This window comes from Branchiostoma floridae, chromosome 12 (assembly GCF_000003815.2).
Source record: "Branchiostoma floridae strain S238N-H82 chromosome 12, Bfl_VNyyK, whole genome shotgun sequence".
NCBI lineage: Eukaryota > Metazoa > Chordata > Leptocardii > Amphioxiformes > Branchiostomatidae > Branchiostoma > Branchiostoma floridae.
Window position 1 is genome coordinate 2,150,341 of NC_049990.1, and position 19,512 is coordinate 2,169,852.

The following is a 19,512-nucleotide window of genomic DNA, read 5'->3' on the forward strand; positions in this document are numbered from 1 at the left end:
GGTCTATTCTGTTCGCGAACTAGAAGACATTTACGGGTACAACGAGAACGAGAGCACCGAGTTCGACGATGGGTTGCCTTCAAAAGACTACGAGTCACCAGAGGAAGCCCATCTATACAAAGGGCATATCAAAGTGAGCAAGAGTCAAAACGAAGGGACTTCTTCTGACAACTACGAGACACCAGAAAATGTTCACAGATACGAAGAGTCAGCGAACGTGATAACGGGTAACGACAAAGGGTCTTTCACGTGTAATTACGAGACACCAGAGGATGTGCAGGGATACAAAGGACCTGAGACAGTAAGCATGGGGCACGACGGACATTCTCCTTCCCAGGACTATAACAAACCGGAAAATGCTTGCGGAAACGCAAAGCCAGCCCATGTGAGCAAGGCACAAGAGGAAGGAACTTCCCGCATTAACTACGAGACTCCAGAGGATGTCCAGGCATGCAGAGGGTCGGGGAAAGTGAGCAAGGCACAAGAGGAAGAGTCTTCTTCCAATGACCATGAGACACCAGAAAATGCTCACAGAAACGCAAATCCAGCACATGTGAGCAAGGCACCAGACGAAGGGACGTCCCGCATTAACTACGAGACGCCAGAGGATGTCCAGACACACAGAGGGCAGGGGAAAGTGAGTACGGGGCATGACGAAGGGTCTTCTTCCTCCAATGACTACAAGACGCCAGAGGACGTCCACGGACACGATGAGTCTGACCGAGGGAGCACTGTGAACAACGATGGGTCTCCCTCTCAAGACCACGGGATTGTTAGCTTTGCCTACAGGGCTAAATGTGAGTGAAGACTGCATTCAGCAATTGAAACATTAACCCCTTATTGCTTTCGCCAAGAAGGCAATGATTTCAGGTACGAGTGTGTGTGTGAAGAGTATCACTCGTGACGTGTTGAGTAGATGTTAAGGACCTTTGGTATGTTGTTGGTTGCTGGAAAAATGAAGAAAAAACACCATATTCCGTCCCCCATGTTAGCTTCCCATAGTACTGAAGCCATACGTATGGTTTTTATATTTTGTGTACTATATATTCTACCGTCGTGCTTCTGGAGTCAAAAGATGGAACGTATTAATGGATCTTCATATATGTTTCTTTTTTGCGTGAAAGAGGCTAGGGTGACGGTTAACGTAATGACAGTAAATAATGCAAATCATTACATCATGTACATAATTGATGAGGATAACTGATGATTTGTCTACATACAATGCAATATGTGACAGATGTCACTTAGAAAAAGAGGACCATTATTTGATGCAAGTTACGTAAACAAGGACCTAATTTTCCTTATCAATGAAAAATTCAGGTATAAAGCAATTCAATGTACTTTCATATCCATTGAGCATGAAAAGGTGAACATCATTGTGGAAACTTTTAACAAAATACTAATTTAGCATATAATGTAGTAGATTCTATTTCAAGTCACCGGAAGGGTTGTCATTGTCGTGATCTATAAATGTTTTGCAATAGTATATATGATATATTCTATATTTTGGAGTTTAGTTATATTTTCCCGGTTATGTACAACTTTTGAAAATATTCATGACGTGAAAATATTCATGACGTGGAATATGATAATTCATATAGTTGTCCAATATTCGTAACAGCATTCTGGACTTATTTACCATTTTCTAACATTTTGGGGATAAGAGGAAGAAAATGTACACATCCTTGCAAGGTATAGCGAAGTACCCCTGGGTGTAATGCATCAATGGGTCACCACTAAGCACCCATCGGTGAAATCTAAAAATATACAGAGGTTATATAACAATATATAGGACTAACTTTTATAGGAGCAATAACACAAATCTAAATCTATAATTTGTAAAAAAATATTTGGTAAAATCTCTTAAGTGTAAGGATCATAAATACGTTTTGAGAATTATTCTAAACAAGATTTGTATGCAGTCACATCCAATGTGTTTCGAAAATATTTAACGAAATTCGAACAAAGTTCTAAACTACCATTGCTTAGATATTAGTTTATTCAAAATAATCCAAACCCATTACAATTGTCATTTTAAAAACCTTTTTTTTAAGTGAATAGGGGTGAACTCTATATTTTATTTATTGAACCTCAGCCCGCCTTGTGGAAATTAAGAGCAAGGCGAAGTCTAGCAGAGTGTACTGGCTTGTACTGGGTTGCGGACTCCTGGTGGCAGCGTCAGTTGTAGTAACGGCAGCACTGACACCGCGACGTGTACCGGGCTCTATGGTACATTGTTATTTTTTGCTTGCCTTGTAGTAGCTAGTGGCACATAGGTCACCACCTTTTCTTATCATTTCTGTAATAGGGTGTATTTTTGCTGGAGGGAGTTGCTGGTCACTTAACATGCTTAATGTGGTCATTCATATCCTATTTTGCCTAAAATACGATAATGGGTTATTTTCACACCCGGAAATGCGCGTTTCGCTTACCTTGGCAAAGTAATTTGTGAACAACGATCAACAAAACCGTGTTTAAAAATCTATCTATTACATACTAGGGTCCACGTTTGTTATTTTAGACCGCGTTTGGTATGATATAGCAGTGAATAATGTGGTGTTTGAAAGTTAATCCGGTGATAATATGGCTGCATTGTCATTTAGTTTATATGTTAGCTTTCTTTATGCCCGTTTTATCTAGGAGGCAGATGGTTTAAAGAAAGGGAACGGCCTTGAGATCACTACGAACGAAACGAAGCCCGGCTCTCCCCTTGTGACACCCATGGGCATGGGAAATGGCTCGGCCGTCGTCAGTTCGACTCCAGATTGTTCCGCAAACACCCGACGGGACGTCCGGATCTCACTGACAACCGTGGCGTCACTGGGAACTATTGGTAGATGGCCGATGTTTTAATTATTTCTTATCATTACTGCAGTAGGGTATTTTTTGCAGGGAGTATTTGCTGGCTATTTAAACTGCTTAGGTGGACGTCCCTAAATGTGGTCATTCATATCCTATTTTGCCTAAAATATGAAAATGAGCAGGGGTTGTTTTCAAACCCGAAAATGCACCACTGTCAACTTCTGGTAAATGTGGATATTGGTAGATGGCCGATGCATTAATCATTACATGAATCATGAAATGTCGTTTTTAATTATGTACAATCCCTATCCATATTCGTCCACGGAGGCAGACGATATTCCATGTGTAATGTTTTTGAACTTGACCCTTGGACATGTACATGTGGTCCTCGTTTTGAGAAAAGGGCCCTGCGTAATTTCTACATTTACCATCACTGTGAAAAGAGTAACTTACCATGAGTGATTGCTGAGAGATAATTTCGCTTTAATGCCACTTACGGTACTAGAAGTTGTTTGCACTTCGAAATATAATCAGTTCCCCTTTCTTTCTATTTAAAATCTTTCTGTACAATTACAAAAAATGCAAATACTTTTAAACAGATCAGTAATCATGAATTCAGCTACTTGGACGGACATTTCCAGTTGCTTGTCAATACTCACTGCGCCAGATATTCGAAAGATCTTACCGGAACAATTCTTTTTCAAAAGTCTTTTTATTTCTATTTTTTGTACTTAGAATGCTGCTATTGATAAGTGTCCTGTCCTTGTACATGTTTAATTCCATTTGTATTGTCTGTTTTTGTCAGAGCTAGCCCTTTGTAATAGCCACATGCTAGTTGGGCAGCCCTGGCTGTACGTGCTTAATAGCCAAACAAATAAATACTAGTAGATAAATAAATACATGATTAGCATTGATGCACCGTACTTAGTTCGAAATCCCGAAAATATTTTTTAACTTTTACAGACATAAAGGAGTGTTCAAAACAACCGTGCCAGCATGGACACTGTGTGAACACAGCTGGCGGATACAAATGTACCTGCTCGACTGGATGGACTGGACAGAACTGTCAGCGAGGTGGATTCTTTCTTTTCTTCATGTCCACATGTTTATGATACATATGGCGTTCATGTCTTTGTCAGCTATAAGTCCGTAATTTTTTTATTTGTTTGTTTGAATGGTTGATTTTAACACCAGGAATAGTTTTTTTATGTTTAGAATTGTGGGACTAAAGATCTTGTCCATTTTCACACAGACATAAATGAGTGTACACAACAACCATGCCAACATGGACGCTGTGTGAACAAAGCTGGCGGATACAAATGTACATGCTCGACTGGATGGTCGGGACAGAACTGTCAGAATGGTAATAATAAGCTTTTCTGTTCATAAAAACATGTTGAATGTATTTGTTTGGTTGTTTTTCAGCTATACGCCCATAGTTTCTCGTTTGTTAGTTTGACAGTTTGATTCAAATGTGGCAAAAATAGTGTTTTAGTGCTCAGTAGGGGTCTCGGTACAACACCACAGAATGCCACATCCCCCGTCTAGGGCCCATATTAGATACAAGATACTTAAGTTACAAATCGTAGTGTTACCATTGAAATTAAACCAATTTAATACTTTAAAAAAATGCTATTTCATGTGCAGGTTGGCTATGTGATGGCAACAGTTAGTGAATGTCTTTTGCAAACAGTTCCGAAACAATGTGAGATACCACCATAAGGGAAAAGCGTACCCATACATACTGAGTTTAACTTACAATTATGCTGTTTTGTTTTGTTTTTACAGCCCCTCCGTGTAAGGGCGGATGGATCGAATACAATAACCACTGCTACAAGTTCTTCAAAGACAAACGTTGTTGGTCCAAAGCGAACGAAAAATGCAAAGAGTTCGGTGCAAACCTAGCTTCTGTCACCAGCGCTGGCGAGAACAACTTCATTGCAGGTCTCATTGCCGATGGTAAGTGAGGAATTTCTCGCACCAAGATCATCTATATTATATCATAGAGTTTTATACCATCTTAAAAGTTAATCTGAGTTGACAAATTCAATTATCATGCATCCAAGAGGCTGAATCAAAATTTTAACCCATAGTTTTGACTTATTCTCACAGCCTTCATTAGCTTCTTGACCTAATAGCTGTGAACACATGTTTTTGCACTCGAGAATTCCAGGTGTCTACTTTTGTTTACAGTAGAAGCCAATTAATTGCACAGCGGATAACCGCACACTTCTGTTAATTGCACCGAATCCTAAATCCCGTGGTGGTGCGGTCCAGCAGCATAACTGCGCTTTGTTGCATCATTCGGATAATTGCACGAAATGCGCTTGCAAATGGGCTGTGCAATTAAACGGCTTCTCCTGTATTTTGAGAATTTAATTCTTCACGATTTACAGAAGTCAACTACTGTAAATGCAGAAATGCTCGCGGTGGATTAATGCTCGCGGTTTTCGTGGCGGCCGCTTCACCGCGAATGTAAAGCCACCGCGAACATTTTTCCATAACAGCAAGAGAAGACGGTGCATGGTGCTACCGCGAAATTAAAATCACCGCGAAAAGTCCATTTTCCCGCTACCGCGAAATTAAATCCCCGCGAAATTAAATGCATTTACAGTATCTAGAAAGTACAACCAGCTTCTATGATTAAGCATCCTTAAATCCTGTTGATTCCAGCTCCTAGAGGGCATGTTCGACATGTCGTCTGGTTTGGACTGAACCGTCTGGATGGTAAGAAGTGGAAGTGGACCGACGGGTCACCGTTATCCTACAAGAACTGGGCTCCTGATGAACCTGGTCGCAACGCTATGGGGCTTTGGGGGGTAACTGTGAAATGTGCTGACATGTACTCAAAGGTACTAGTATTTTGTTTTTTAAATAATCTTTTAAGACGTTGATAAAGAGCTTTATTTGGTTTTTAGTCTTCACAATAGTTAACGGTTCTTCACACGTAGAGGGACGAGCGGCGTTTTGATAAATGCCAGACTGCGGAGCGTTCTTTTGGCTGCCACGTTTACACACGCCAACCTGTCAAATGACTACATGCAGCAGTTTCTGGCACTAGTTTTGTGGGGAAATGTGTAGTCGTTTTTATGTATACGTTTTATATACGTATATTGTTATGTATACGTTTCATTGGTTATAATAAAAATGACACTTAAGCCCCAGTCAAGCTAAGTTCCTAACTTCGCACAGTAGATTAAGAAAATAGTAAATGGAAGAGATTTGTATTATTTACTCACCAAAAGTCATTATCACACAGGTGCACGCACACACGCATACGCTGTATAATTTACAACCTTGAAATATAACATTCAGCTAACTACATATTGCAAATTATTCTCTCGCGTTTGTCTGATTAACACATTTTTCAGCTAGCAAATCCATCTAAATGTTTCTTCATTCAGGTTGTAACAAAAAAACTGTGGGCATTGTTGAAAATGCTAAAAGCCGTTAAGATATTTGATTTAACAATCTTGTCTTTTATATGTGTAATATTTTCAACAGGACGACAGGAATCTGTGGATCCGTGCGAAAGGGAAGAAAGGACAATGGAACGACCACCACTGCAAAAATAAACTTTCATTCGTTTGTAAGGCTCCGAAGTGATACCACATTCTGCATTTGATTACTTAGGCCATGTTGATTTGATTACATGGATGACAATCTCTGGGAATACAAAAACTGATGCGAGCATGCGAATAAAAAAAGGTTTGACAAAGAAAGTTGCCTTCATTAGGAAATCAAAGTCGCCAGGACCACCACTGCAAAAATAAACTTTCATTCGTTTGTAAGGCTCCAAAATGATACCACATTTTGCATTTGATTACTTAGGACATGTTGATTTGATCATATAAATGACATTCGCGCGCGGATCAATTCTCAGCTGTTTCGAAAATTATTAAAAAAAATGTTTCAACAATACTGTAAATGCATTTAAGTTCGCGGGGATTTAATTTCGCGGTAACGGGAAAATGACTTTTCGCGGTAACACCATAGACTGCAATCTAATACCATAATAGAAAAATGTTCGCGCTGGTTTTAAGTTCGCGGTAAACTTGTCACCGCGAAAGCAGCGAACATTAATCCACCGCGAACATTTCTGCATTTAGTACTCTGAATCGTACAAAGCAGCTTTCAAATAAGAAAATATATATAGATATATTTGCCGTGGATTGTAAAAACAAAAATCAGAAAACGTATACTACTGTCACAAAACATAACAAGGTCAAAGAAGTTGTGACAGAACAAAAATGAAGAATCTATTGTCTGGTATACTATACTGTAAATGTATTTAAGTTCGCGGGGATTTAATTTCGCGGTAGCGGGAAAAATGACTTTTCGCGGTGGATTTAAGTTCGCGGTAACACCATAGACTGCAATCTAATATCATAATAGAAAAATGTTCGCGGTGGTTTTAAATTCGCGGTGAAGTGGTCACCGCGAAAACCGCGAACATTAATCCACCGCGAACATTTCTGCATTTACAGTATTCTGTGTGTTCAGTCAGCTGTTCAACCCTCCTGACCACTTTGATCTTACAATGAAGGCAACTTTTTTTATTCGCACCCTCGCACCAGTTTTTTTATTCCTATTGAATGTCATCCATATAATCATATCAACATGGCCTTATTGGTAATAACAAACAACAACTTATGATTAAAGAAGACAATGTTATGGAGACAGTGTAGGACAAAATAGTGCGTAGTCGTTACGCCTTCGGCAAAAGTATTATAAGACATTGGCGCAAAATGTTTTATTCCTTTAAATTACCTTAGATCAAGGAGCTTCTATCAATCAAAGAATCTTTATTAGCGTAGCAGATTTCATCATCTGAATAATTCGCTAACTCACAGTGTTTAAAATCGAATGTGTTAAATACATAACGGATGAGAGAAATTGACATCTGAAACATGCTTAAAACTACGTACATATATACATAAAATACAAACACATGTAGTAATTCATTTTTAAAAGAATTAGAAATTGCAGTTTGTGAACATTGCAAACTGTCTATAAGATTAGATTAAGACGAGTTGTTGTGGAGCACTGTGGTTTGGTGTAAGAATGATCGTTTGAGTCTTTCGGTCCTGCATTTAGGTAGTGTTCGGTGACTGGAGTTACGCAATGTTCGTCCTGTCGCAACCTCTCTGTCGTCAGGGACCATAAAGTGCAAAGGATGGTCACTGGCCAGCATCTGTGTGTATAACGATCTTGCAGCGTTTTATCGTCTGGACTGCAGGGTGGGCAAGGGAGCTAACGACGCTGGATTGCTGCTGTGTCCGTAGATGATACGCAGAGCTCGTTTCTGTACGCGTTCGAGAGTGTTCCTTTGAGACTCAGTACATCCAACGAAGACAACGTGGGCATATTCCAACACTGGCCTCACTAGAGTAGTGTAAACTGTTAACAGGTCTTCAGGAGGCATGCCGCCCTTGGCCAGTAAGCGGAGAAAGTGTAGTCGTTTAGAGCCCTTCGTTGTCACATGTGTGATATGGCTGTCCCATCTGAGGTTGGAATGTACCTTAAAACCCAGGTAAGGCTAGGGTCACAATTGGCCCGGTGCCCGTCAGGGATGTAGCCCCGGCCGGGCTCTGAAGTCGGGCGGACACCGGCTGTTTACCGGCTGTCGTGGTCACAATCAAACGTTGCCTTCGCGCTGCCCCATGGGGGTCCCGGAGTGTTCCGGCGGGCACCCCGTCATTTTTCTTTAAAAAATTTCCACCTTCCTAGGTTCGTCTCCGGCAGACACCCGTCAGATGTTCTGACGGTGTCCTGTAGTCACCCCTGCGGGGTCCGACAGGGTAACGTTTGTCTCTCACAGCCCGGTGGGGCAGTTGTAGGGTCCCTGTCGCATGCCCTGCGAACAACGGCAGGGAACCAGGCAGGCTCCTGGTGGGCACTATTTAAGGGGTATAAAAACAAGCATTGCCTGCATTAACTTAAGGTAGTACATCATTGAACTTGGAGTACTGGTGCGGTACGTCGGGGTCCGTTCACTGCGGCACGTTTTTTTTCGCCAACTTTTCCTCGCAGTCGCACTGACGTGCGGCACTGTTACGTTTCTAAACTAAACTAAATAAACATGTTATTGGAATTTTTAATGTCGGCGGATGACTTGCCAAACTGTTGAGGCCTATATTTTTATATTTGTAAAACGAAAAAAAATGGCTTATGGGTCCGAATGACTGCAAGTTTGGCGTTCCGTCGGCCAATTGCAGAGGAAACGTCCTTCTTCAGCTAAACATCTTTCTTCAGCTTGTTTCTATAGTCTGGGGTTGTAATATCGTAAAAAACATAGAAGCTTTCTATGAAGGAGGCTATCTGTTCGTCCTGCTTCTCAGTGATGCAGCCTATTATGTGGTCTGTTGCGTGGTGTGTTGTCCTATCCCCCTCTGTTCAGCCCTTGTCTGCAGAAGTTTCTGTTGCTGAATTCTTCCGCCTGCCTAGTGGACTAAGCGCTGTTTCCCCTGGTCTTCTCCTTTCCCTTGGTATAGCGCTATGCACTTAACTCCACTGTAATACGAGAACTGTGTGATACGTGTAAGTTCACGGCTTTTGTCCTTTCACGTGATCTGTGACGTCACATATTTGACCCGGTGTTACGAATTACACACTTTTATTCCGTAAACCTGGTCTTTGACGTAACGAATTTATTCCGACAGACTGCCGGCAACCGGAGGGGTCCCTCTCGGTGTTGTCACGATTAGGTCGCGGGGTGGTTGTACGAGCGGGTCCCTGGTTCATTTTAACTCAGACTTAAATTGAACCAGGGTCCCGGCCGGGCCTCAAAATACCCCGGCAGCCGCGAGGTGTCCCACAGGGCAACGCAGGGGTCACGCCCGAAAGTGCCAAAAAACAGCCCGTGAATTGCCCGGCAGGGCCCCTTTTTCGAATTGTGACCTAAGCCTTAGTCCCACAGTCAACCACTGGCACTACTTTCCCCTCAAGAGTAAGGGGAGGGGGCTCGGGAGGGTGTCTGGAGAAGCACAGTCTGAGTTCGTAGGATTTGTCCCCATTCATGATCATGTTTTTTTCCGCTGCCCAGGAGTCCAGTTGTGTGGCTTCTTGTTGCATGGTGTCATCAGTCTCGACAGCATCACAGGGGATGGTGCGAGACAGACCTATATCATCCGCATAGCCGGTGTTATCGGTGGTTTCATACTTGGTGGTTCTTGTAGACATGTACACAAGACTTAAGAGGCCTCTTGATAAAAGCTCCTTGCTTAGATGCTATTGCGACTTAGCCTAGTGATTCCAAGTGGCATGCTTCAATGATATTAGAACTGTGTCTATTACTAATTGAAAACGTTTTCTATTGTATAATATTAATGACTCACAAACCGAGAAAGAGATGTAGTTGACACGTCGAACAAACGTTCGAGTTAAAAGAGAATATTTTATATATTGTCATGAAATCTAATCTGTGCTGGTAACAACTTGCGAGAGTTACGGACACGTGATATTATTAACACGTGATCTTGCGGATACGTGTCGTCAGCAACTCTCGCGAGTTTACGTTCTGCAGTGATTGGTCATCAGTGTTGATCCTGAAGAATGCGACAGTGGTCGTTGAAAATTTTATCTGTGTTAATTTTTGTGTTGGAAGAAAGTTTAGCTTTGTACTATACTTTATATGTTGTCTGAACAAATAGATTCTTACTTCATCCACGCAATGAGGGTGCATAACGCCCAGTAACACTGGTATGGTAACCCACTCCTGACTGCCCATTAGAAATAAGTGCTGGACCAATGAGGGAACGGCTGCACATCCGCAGATTTTTGCTTTATGTTTTAGTTTTACATAGTTTTGACATACTAGGCAGGGTCCCTTATTGCAACGGAAAAAAATTGTAGATGATGTTTTCTTATGTTATCATATGCATATATTATTTTCATAGAATGTTTTAACTAACAGGAGTTATTTGAACGATCTAATTGACATTATTAAGTAAGAGAAGTTTCGATTAGTTTGATTTCTATGATGATGTAATATATAGCAGCAACATGCAAGTTTAGAATGCAGAAGCTAATTAGGATTAGTGAAACATTGGTGTTTCCAGAGTAAAATGTGTCAAGTTGTATTGAATATGTTGTTGAGACGTGACTGAGTTGTAAAATTAAAATCTAGAACATGCAATGCAAAAGAATATTTTGACTTCTTTACAATTAATACGAAGGACCATTGGGTCAAAACGTGTTTTAGCGAAAGAGCTGTGTGCTCACAGCAAAGGGGCTGCGTGCTCGGCGAAAGAGCTGTGCGCTCACAGCAAAGGGGCTTCGTGCTCGGCGAAGGAGATCTGTGCTCACAGCAAAGGGGCTGCGTGCTCGGCGAAGGAGCTGTGTGCACCAGGCTGAAGTTAGCCGCCGATTGGTACCCACCGATCCAGCCGCCGATTCGTCATTTATAGACAAAACAAAGCATCATTCAGACGCCCATTCGAAGAAACTAAAAATTCCTGATATCCTTTAAAAGCTCATGAACTGCTGGATGTTGTCTATTACCACCCAATATATGTAACTGATCCGTTATATATAATAACAGAAAGTATTATATCAGCGATTAAGCACAAATAATAGGCCCAATCGGCGGCCAACTTCAGCCTGGTCTAAAATCGGCTGCCATACGGCTTGTAGAGCAATCTGCTACTTATCTAAACGTGGCCCGTGAATTTTGAGACGAATTTAGATAGCGCAAACCCTGACGTATTCAAAACAAATATCAAATATTACGGGCCGTATTTCATTAATGAACTAGAGGGGAATTAACTCATAGGAAATACCCAAGCAAAGGGGGGCTAAAATCGGCTGCCAAAAGGCTTGTAGGGCAATCTGCTACGTATCTAAACGTGACCCGTTAACATTTAAGAGGAACTTATAGCTTATATACTAAATGAACTAGAGCTCAGTGCCGATTTCTTATAGACCAAACTGCTTCAACTCAATTAGCTCCTCTCTAGTTCATCAATTAAATCCGGCCCGTAAGATTTGATACTTGTATTGAATACGTTGGGGGTATAAGCTATCTAAATTCGTCTTAAAAGTTCACGGACCACGTTTAGATAAGTAGCAGATTGCTCTTCAAGCCGTGTAGCAGCGTATTTTAGCGCCCCCTTTGTTTGGTATTTCCTATTAATCCCCCCCCCCTAGTTCATTAATTAAATTCGGCCCGTAACATTTGATTATATTTTGTTTTGAATACGTAAGGGTATGCGCTATCTAAATTCGTCTTAAAATTCACGGGCCACGTTTAGATAAGTAGCAGATTGCTCTACAAGCCGTAAACGGGCAGCCGATTTTAGACCAGGCGGGAGTTGGCCGCCCAATTGGGTCTATTATTTGTGCTTAATCGTTGATATACTACTTTCTGTTATCATTTATGTTTATATATACATATACCGGTAATAATAGACAATATGCAGCATTTTTTTATATCCATTTAAGCTTTTAAAGGAAATTAGGAATTTTGGAATGGGATGCTATGTTTTGTCTAATGACGAATCGGCGGCTGGATCGGCGGCTACCAATCAGCGGCCAGCTTCAGCCTGGTGTAACAGCCCCTTCGCTGTGAGCACACTGCGGAGCTAAGTTCGCCGAGCACACAGCCCCTTTCCTGTGAGGCACAGCTCCTTCTCCGAGAACGCAGCTCCTTTGCTGTGAGCACACAGCTCTTTCTCTGTGAGCACACAGGTACTTCGCCGAGCACACAGCCCTTTCGCTGTGAGCACACAGCTCGTTCGCCGAGCACGCAGCCCCTTTGCTGTGAGCACACAGCTCGTTCGCCGAGCACGCAGCCCATTCGCTGTGAGCACACAGCTCTTTCGCTAAACACGTTTTGACCCAATGGTCCTTCGTAAATTAAGGCAAGCTGATTGTCAATATGTGAAGAGAAAATGTGATAATGCTCGGCTGATTATATGCGACAGAACCAAAACGTATGTAACGCTAGTTTACCTTTATCCGCGGGGTAACCTAATCTACGTTGCTTTTGATGAAGGGGTATTTAGGGATATTAAGTTGTTAATCGCTTCACTGTAATATTTTCACTTCACACTGTATAATTTTGACAACATTGTAATTTGAAACCACTGTCAGTCGACTTGATATCCCTAAATGCCCTGTTTTTAAAAACAACTGATATATGTTACCCCGTGGACAAAGGTGGACTAGAGTTACCTGGTAAAGAATCAGTCCCTAAAAGATTTATCCTTGATTTTGTACATTCATGCTCAGCCTGGGCTGGTGTATGCGTAGTTGCAAGATTGTATTAGATGTTACAAGATGACGTTATGTTGTGGAGAATAATTTTGAAAAAGACAATTGAAGGTAACTGGACAAGACATTTATGTCATACACAAGAAGTCATTCTAAAATATGTTTGCCAATCGTGGTCATTTTTTCAGATCGCTTTCATGTAAATACAGAAATCAGCAGCTGAAGAAATTGTATCCAGACTGTGCGCGCGGCTGCGGAAATAACAAATGGTGGCCTATTGACCACAACCCCATATATCTATGTCATTTTTTACACACAAAGCATTCTACGTTGGAGGTCGTCAAGTAACAGAGCCAGTGGGTGCCCCCCTCCCCCACAAGACAGCTGAAGAGCACCTTTCACAACGCTGGCGTTCTAAGTGACGTGCGAAGACGCTCCTGACCTGATTTCGCATTCTTGAAAGGCGACACCTGGTCGGGAGCAGTCCACGTGACCTCACGACACACCTGAACATTCTCAACTGCTTAAGGGGGTATTTAAACGGTGAGAATTCCCCTTTAGCCCTCTTTAACCTTCGCGGGGTTCCCGATTGTGCAGAGCCTGCGGTAGTGCGTCATGATCCGTCCTCAGCGCCACGCTCCTCCGCCACCGCCACCGCCCGTGCCGGCTCAGACGGCAGCTCCGCCGGAGCCGGACCAAGGCCAGCAAGCTGCTCAGACAGGGACCGGTGGCCTAGTGTTACCCCAGCCCCAGGCTCCACCGGTCCAGGAACAAGCGGCCGTTGTTCCTCCAGTTCCTGGCCAGCAGGCCCAGGCTCCGCCAGCCCCAGTTCCGCCGCCCCCGGGGCCACCAGTGCAAGCACAAGCTTCCGTTGTTCCTCCAGTTCCTGGCCAGCAGGCCCAGGCTCCGCCGGCCCCAGTTCCGCCGCCCCCGGGGCCACCAGTGCAAGCACAAGCGACCGTTGTTCCTCCAGTTCCTGGCCAGCAGGCCCAGGGTGGTCTCCAGGAGATAGGCTCGGTGATATTCTTTGTTTTGTTCGGTTTGTTTGGCCGGCGCAGGATTTTTTATTTTATTTTGTAGCGTAACAGTACCTTGTGTTGTCTTTGTAAGTCTTATCTGTATTGTTTTTTAATATCGTTTTTAATCTGTGTTTCATTTTGTTGTTTGTTTTCTCTGAAATTTCGTTCGTTTTGTTGGATCATGTGTTGTTGTGTACGTTGATTGCAGGAATTTTGTGAAGCTTAGGTTCAGGTGCTTCCGCAGTTGAATTGTAACGCTAATTGACGAACACTTGGTTCGGAGACTGTTGTGATTTGTAAATGAGATGTACAGGTAACGTATTACATTGGATGCATTATGGGATGTGGCGAAAGGTTTGCTCGCAAGGTTTTACCGATTTTGTGTTACATTTTGGCGAATGGTGTGCTCGCAAAGTATAGAATGTGATGTATTATTCTAGATGCTAAAATAAAAAGGGGCGTTACCCTGGAGTGGTTTGACCGAGGGCGAATGGTATGCTCGCAATTTTCGCACCGATGCGTATGTAAATGTACGAGGGGAATTTTCATAAAAACGGGTTCTATGTTATACATTGAAGTGTTTTGGCGAATGGTTTGCTCGCAAGTTTAGCAGTGATTCTGTGTGATACCAGCTGTTGATTGTGTGGTTAAACAAACAGTGTTGACACGCGCTGTAGTGCGAAGTTCGCGTTGCCCGCGTTGCGTTTGAAGTGACTTGGCGAAGGTTGTGCTCGCTAGTTTCGCAATGATGTTGTTTGTTACGATTTCGTGAGTGAAGCGCTAGAAAACGTTAAATTTGAATGGTGATGTAAGGGCTGAGTATCGTGTTAAACTTGATACATTGGAGGTGAGTGGGCGACTGATTTGCTCGCAAGTTCCGCGGTGTGTGCTATGAAAAGTGGCGAAAGCTATCTTTCTGAAGGCGGATCTGAGTTTGTAAATTTTTTCGGCCAATTATTTTGTCGCACATCTCTTGATGCAATTGAAGTGATTTGGCGAAGGTTTATTTCCGTGCAAGTTGTGTGGTGATTTGTGATGTGATTTGGCGAAAGTGTACGCGCAATGGGTTGGCTCTTTTGTGTAGGAGGTGAACTGTGCGTTGCCTTGTTGAAATTGGAATTGTTGTGGCTTTGGGTTTCTCGTAAGTGCCGCTTTGTGTGTTGAACTCAAAGATGTTAGACTCGCGGACTGACTTATGACTGGAAGATGGTAGTTTAATTGTGTGTAGTATTCATCTGCAATTTGTTGGAATTGTTGATGACTGCCAAGCCTGCTGTTATGTGACGGTATTGGAGAATGCTAATCGTTAAGCTTCCCAGCTGTTTCTTGTGACAGTGAGTCGAGAATTGATTCGTGTGATGAAATTAAAAGGGGGATCTTAAGCAGAGAACGTAGTGTTCCCTCCCAGGTGGTCAACCAGTTGCAGCAGCAACTAAAGGACATGGCGGAGGCTAACCTGACACCACCTACACATTCGGCCGGCTTCCAGGCATACCCTTACCTCGTGTCACAAGACAGAGCAACAAATACAGCACCTCACGCAGCATTCGTCAAGAAGAGTGAAAGAGGAATGTCAGAGGAGATAAAGGCCTTTTGCGTAAGTGCTTAATGTTTCGTAGAATTCGGAAGCAGACAACAGTTGTTAATCTTAATGGTGTTTTATCGGATGCAAAAGGTATGTGCTAGCACACAAAGTGCATTCTGTAAAGGGGGCTTAAATTGAGGCATTATTGTCTTTATTTCAAAGGCTAAACTTTGTGGTGGAAAAAGAACTTTAATTATCCTAAAGTATTGTCCTCAATATTGGTATGACAGTGTCGTAGGATTGCGTTGATATTTAATGGATACGTTTGGTTGTCTCAATTTCACTGAGTCGTTCATTCTGTCTATTTCATCTGTTAAGGAATATACGACCGTGAAATCAATTAAGTAGAATAACTTGCTACATACCCATTTTCTAGGCCTGCAAGCGTGCCGCCCTGGACAGAGATTATGTCCTGAGGTCCAACAGCAAGGAGGTTCGGAAGGCGGCGGAGATGGTAGGTAAAGAATGGAAAGATAATATTGCTATTCACTCTTAAATAGGATTATGAAAATTAACCTGAAGCAGTAAGGGGTGAAGTCACTTTCATGGATGACTTGCTGCGCGACAAGGCCAAAGACATAAAAAGGTAACAATTATTAAAACAATGCACTGCACATGTCTATTTTTCTTCAGTCCTATTGTGTGCTAGAATAAAGAAATACTACGCTTTCCAATGATAGCTTAATCACATTCATCCGGCCCTTTATCATAGGGCAGCATTGACTCAAAGAAGGGTATTCCGGACAATTGGGACATGTGAAGGAGACATACCATTCAGTGACGTAAAGCATTAAGATATTACTTTTCTCAACTGACATTTATTGTTCTTCTTACTGGTTCAACTTTCAATGAAAAGCAAATGTTGAAAATAATGATCTTTTCGTCACTGGCTTATTTACTCTTTATTTCCATCCTGCTAAGAGGTAGCTCGAAGCTACCCAGACGTACCGTATGCCAACGTTACAAAAGAGTTAAAGGACACGCTCAAGAACCGCAACCATGAGAGGACAACAAGGACACCCAGGGTCTAACTTCCCTTCATCTAGAATGTTTGCGTTTGATAAGTTAAAGTGAACGGGTTCATTGTGAATAAAAGTTCATGCACAAATAATGAAATATCCATCATGTGAGTTGAGTTGAGTGAGTGTGATTTCTATAGGAGAGGGGCGGCACGTGCCCGGGCAGCTGCAGCTGCACCAGTTCTGTATGAAAATGAAAGGGGCCAGGGGGCCAAGGGGCAGGAGCGCCAACGTGAGGACACAAAAGGTAACTATTTAAAAAAGAAAGTCATTTATTTATTATTGAATTTGTGTTCGTTTTTCAAATATGAACTGCCGTACTTAACAATAATGCTCTACTTTTTCCATGTCCGTCCTATTCACGCTCAAAGTGACTGAAGGTTACTGAGACAGGCGGCAGCACCCCACGTTTCGTGACGTCGAGGTGAGGATCCACCATAACAATGTTTTTTCTTTCTTAAAGTCTCAAGTTTTTTTTTTATTTAAGGGTCAGGAATAGATGAAGCCTCACAAGTTGTACTTTTATGAGCAAGGTATCCGGATATTTCTCGTAAACGAGATTTGATAGGATATAAAGAAACAAAACTTTTATGAGCTTCACGACTACACGTATGAAATTATGGTGACTTCGCCCCATAAAGAATGGACGAATTACAACACAAGCGCAACAGCTTTACAGTTTGTTCCTTCTTCCTTTTCCTTAGGTCGACAAGGAGATGACTATTGACAACCGATTCTATTCTACTCGTATTGAGTAATGTTTCCATTTCTGGCAGTATCGGCCGAGAGCGTTAACGTTAATACAAATTGATACAAGTCTTAGTCAAGTCAACTGAGTTATTGCTTTTGTAATTCAAAAATTATTTATATCATAAAGGTTTCTTTTGGTTCATAATATTCTCATTTGTTTTGATAAGAAAAAACGTTTTTGAATTGTTTTTAATAGAACTGAAGAACTCCTGTATGTAGATATCTTGTGCATTAAAAGCCTTAATAGTGTTCTATCGGATGAAATAGTATGTGCTAGAACACAAAGTGACTTTTCCAACTAAAGACACAGTCAAGTTTTTGGTTGGCCTCTCACCTAAGTCCGTTTCACAAGGACGCGGGGGCCAGCGTCCAACACATCACCCTCACCAGTGAACAATTCATCAATCAGCTACCACTGATTCAGTCATCATGACAGATAAGGGTTTCAACACTATATATCGACCGACAGTGGAACAGACTTGCTGTTGATGAGAGACGATGCAGTACGGTAAAGGACTTCAAAGTGGACTGCAGGCACAATGAAATAATGACTAATTTATATACTAGCGAAACTTACCCATAGATAAGAAGTCATGTATTTATTGTAACTTACAATTGTTCTATTCTGTAATTATGCTATTTTTGTCTTCAAGTGAATGGTTGTGAAGTTGAGTGTTACAGGAACTCCTGAAGAACAAGGGCCTTTGTACTGAAAGTCCCTGGCTTAATAAAGAAAATAAATAAGGAACTGAAGGACAAAGGTGTAGAGCTGGCATTCAAGATGTCATTTCCGGCAAGTTGTTATAGATGAGACTAGCTTCATGCACTTAACTGACACCCTCAACCTATTGCAGAATCACAGTCAGAGGACTCTATACACATATCAAAGAGTCGCTAGTTTGGTTGCCCAACCCTGTTTCTAACCTGTCAGATGTGGAATCAATACTTCAAGACGCAATATGGTGACAGTATGGACAAGGCAGTTCCTAATGGTATATTCAAAGATACGGATGGGTCAGGTAACTAGAAAGGCCGACATTTGCTTAAGAGCAAATACAGCATATTTCAGCCATACCCCTTCCCACGCAACATTGGACTGTTCCAAATCACCCCTGCGCAAAAATGGAACATCCTCTTAACAGTACATTATCCCCCAAAGTGGACTGGTATTGTGAATTGATTCCAGGTAAAAACAGAGCTTGCTTCTATTTTTCAGAAAATGACAATAATCACACCTTCCATTCAGAAAATTTTCATCATGACTGAAAATTGTTGAATGACTTCATGTAATGTCATTAACAATTTTCAGTACGATAACTAGGTGTAAGTTTAAAAAAGTATAAGCTCCTTGTGATGTGGGTACATTTATTATTGCAGTGAACTTTTTTTATTCAAGTAGGGCATACGATTTAATAATTATCAAGCAGGTGCAGGTACTGTAGGAGCGTTTGTTTTCTTCAAGCTGTAAAACTGTTAAACTGTTTTACTTTGTATGCAATCAGCCATCGAGTCTATTCTTATTTTAGTTTAACAACTTCCTGCCAGACCCGGAAGATACGATTGAACCTTGTTCGAGGATTTATTTTCGTCTGTCTGGTCAGTCTGTTCATACCCTGGCGCTGAGAGTGTTTTATTGGGCTGAAACTCTGGCAGTTTAAAGTTACTTACAATTTAAATGTTCAAAGTTTATGTCAAACAACAACAGCACTAGGAAATGTGGCCACTATAGACAGGTGGTCACTATAGAGAAAATGCTGATCTATTGACTAGGAGCCATACGTTACACATGATTTCAGTACACTGATCATTAATCATATAAACATTGCACAGGTAAGCCAATTGTTTAGATGTACAATTAAGTTCAAATAATTCTGAAGAGAAATATTGATGAGAAAATAATCATTCTCGCCACTGTCTAACTTATAATTACGTATCAAAACTAAACGCAGATTTTCTAACTAACGCACCTTTCGCCGACTTCATCAAAGGACCGCCGGCTATCAATCAAACACGGCTGTTGATTAGACTTAGAGTTTCAAACAGTCATGTGCTGTGTGCCAGTTGACAGCGAACTTCATGCTACGTGATGTTTTACATTGCTTGGACCTTCTTTCCTACAGTGGTG

General features: G+C 41.8%; 1 protein-coding gene across 1 annotated transcript; it reads left to right on the forward strand.

Annotated features, from left to right (window-relative positions):
- The first annotated feature begins 13,629 nt into the window (after positions 1–13,629).
- Positions 13,630–17,395, forward strand: LOC118427960 (inverted formin-2-like). The gene is made up of 5 exons (XM_035837927.1): positions 13,630–14,031; positions 15,442–15,630; positions 15,995–16,076; positions 16,778–16,884; positions 17,342–17,395. The coding sequence occupies exons 1-5, from the start codon at positions 13,630–13,632 to the stop codon at positions 17,393–17,395; spliced, it is 834 nt and encodes a 277-aa protein (XP_035693820.1).
- Positions 17,396–19,512: the final 2,117 nt, after the last annotated feature.

What these genes read in the sequence shown, in the direction of transcription:
- LOC118427960 (XM_035837927.1), top strand. Translation starts at nt 13,630, where the DNA reads ATGATCCGTCCTCAGCGCCACGCTCCTCCGCCACCGCCACCGCCCGTG. An exon ending in GTCTCCAGGAGATAGGCTCG is followed by an intron (nt 14,032 to 15,441) that starts GTGATATTCTTT and finishes GTTCCCTCCCAG; the next exon opens with GTGGTCAACCAGTTGCAGCA. An exon ending in AGGAGATAAAGGCCTTTTGC is followed by an intron (nt 15,631 to 15,994) that starts GTAAGTGCTTAA and finishes CCCATTTTCTAG; the next exon opens with GCCTGCAAGCGTGCCGCCCT.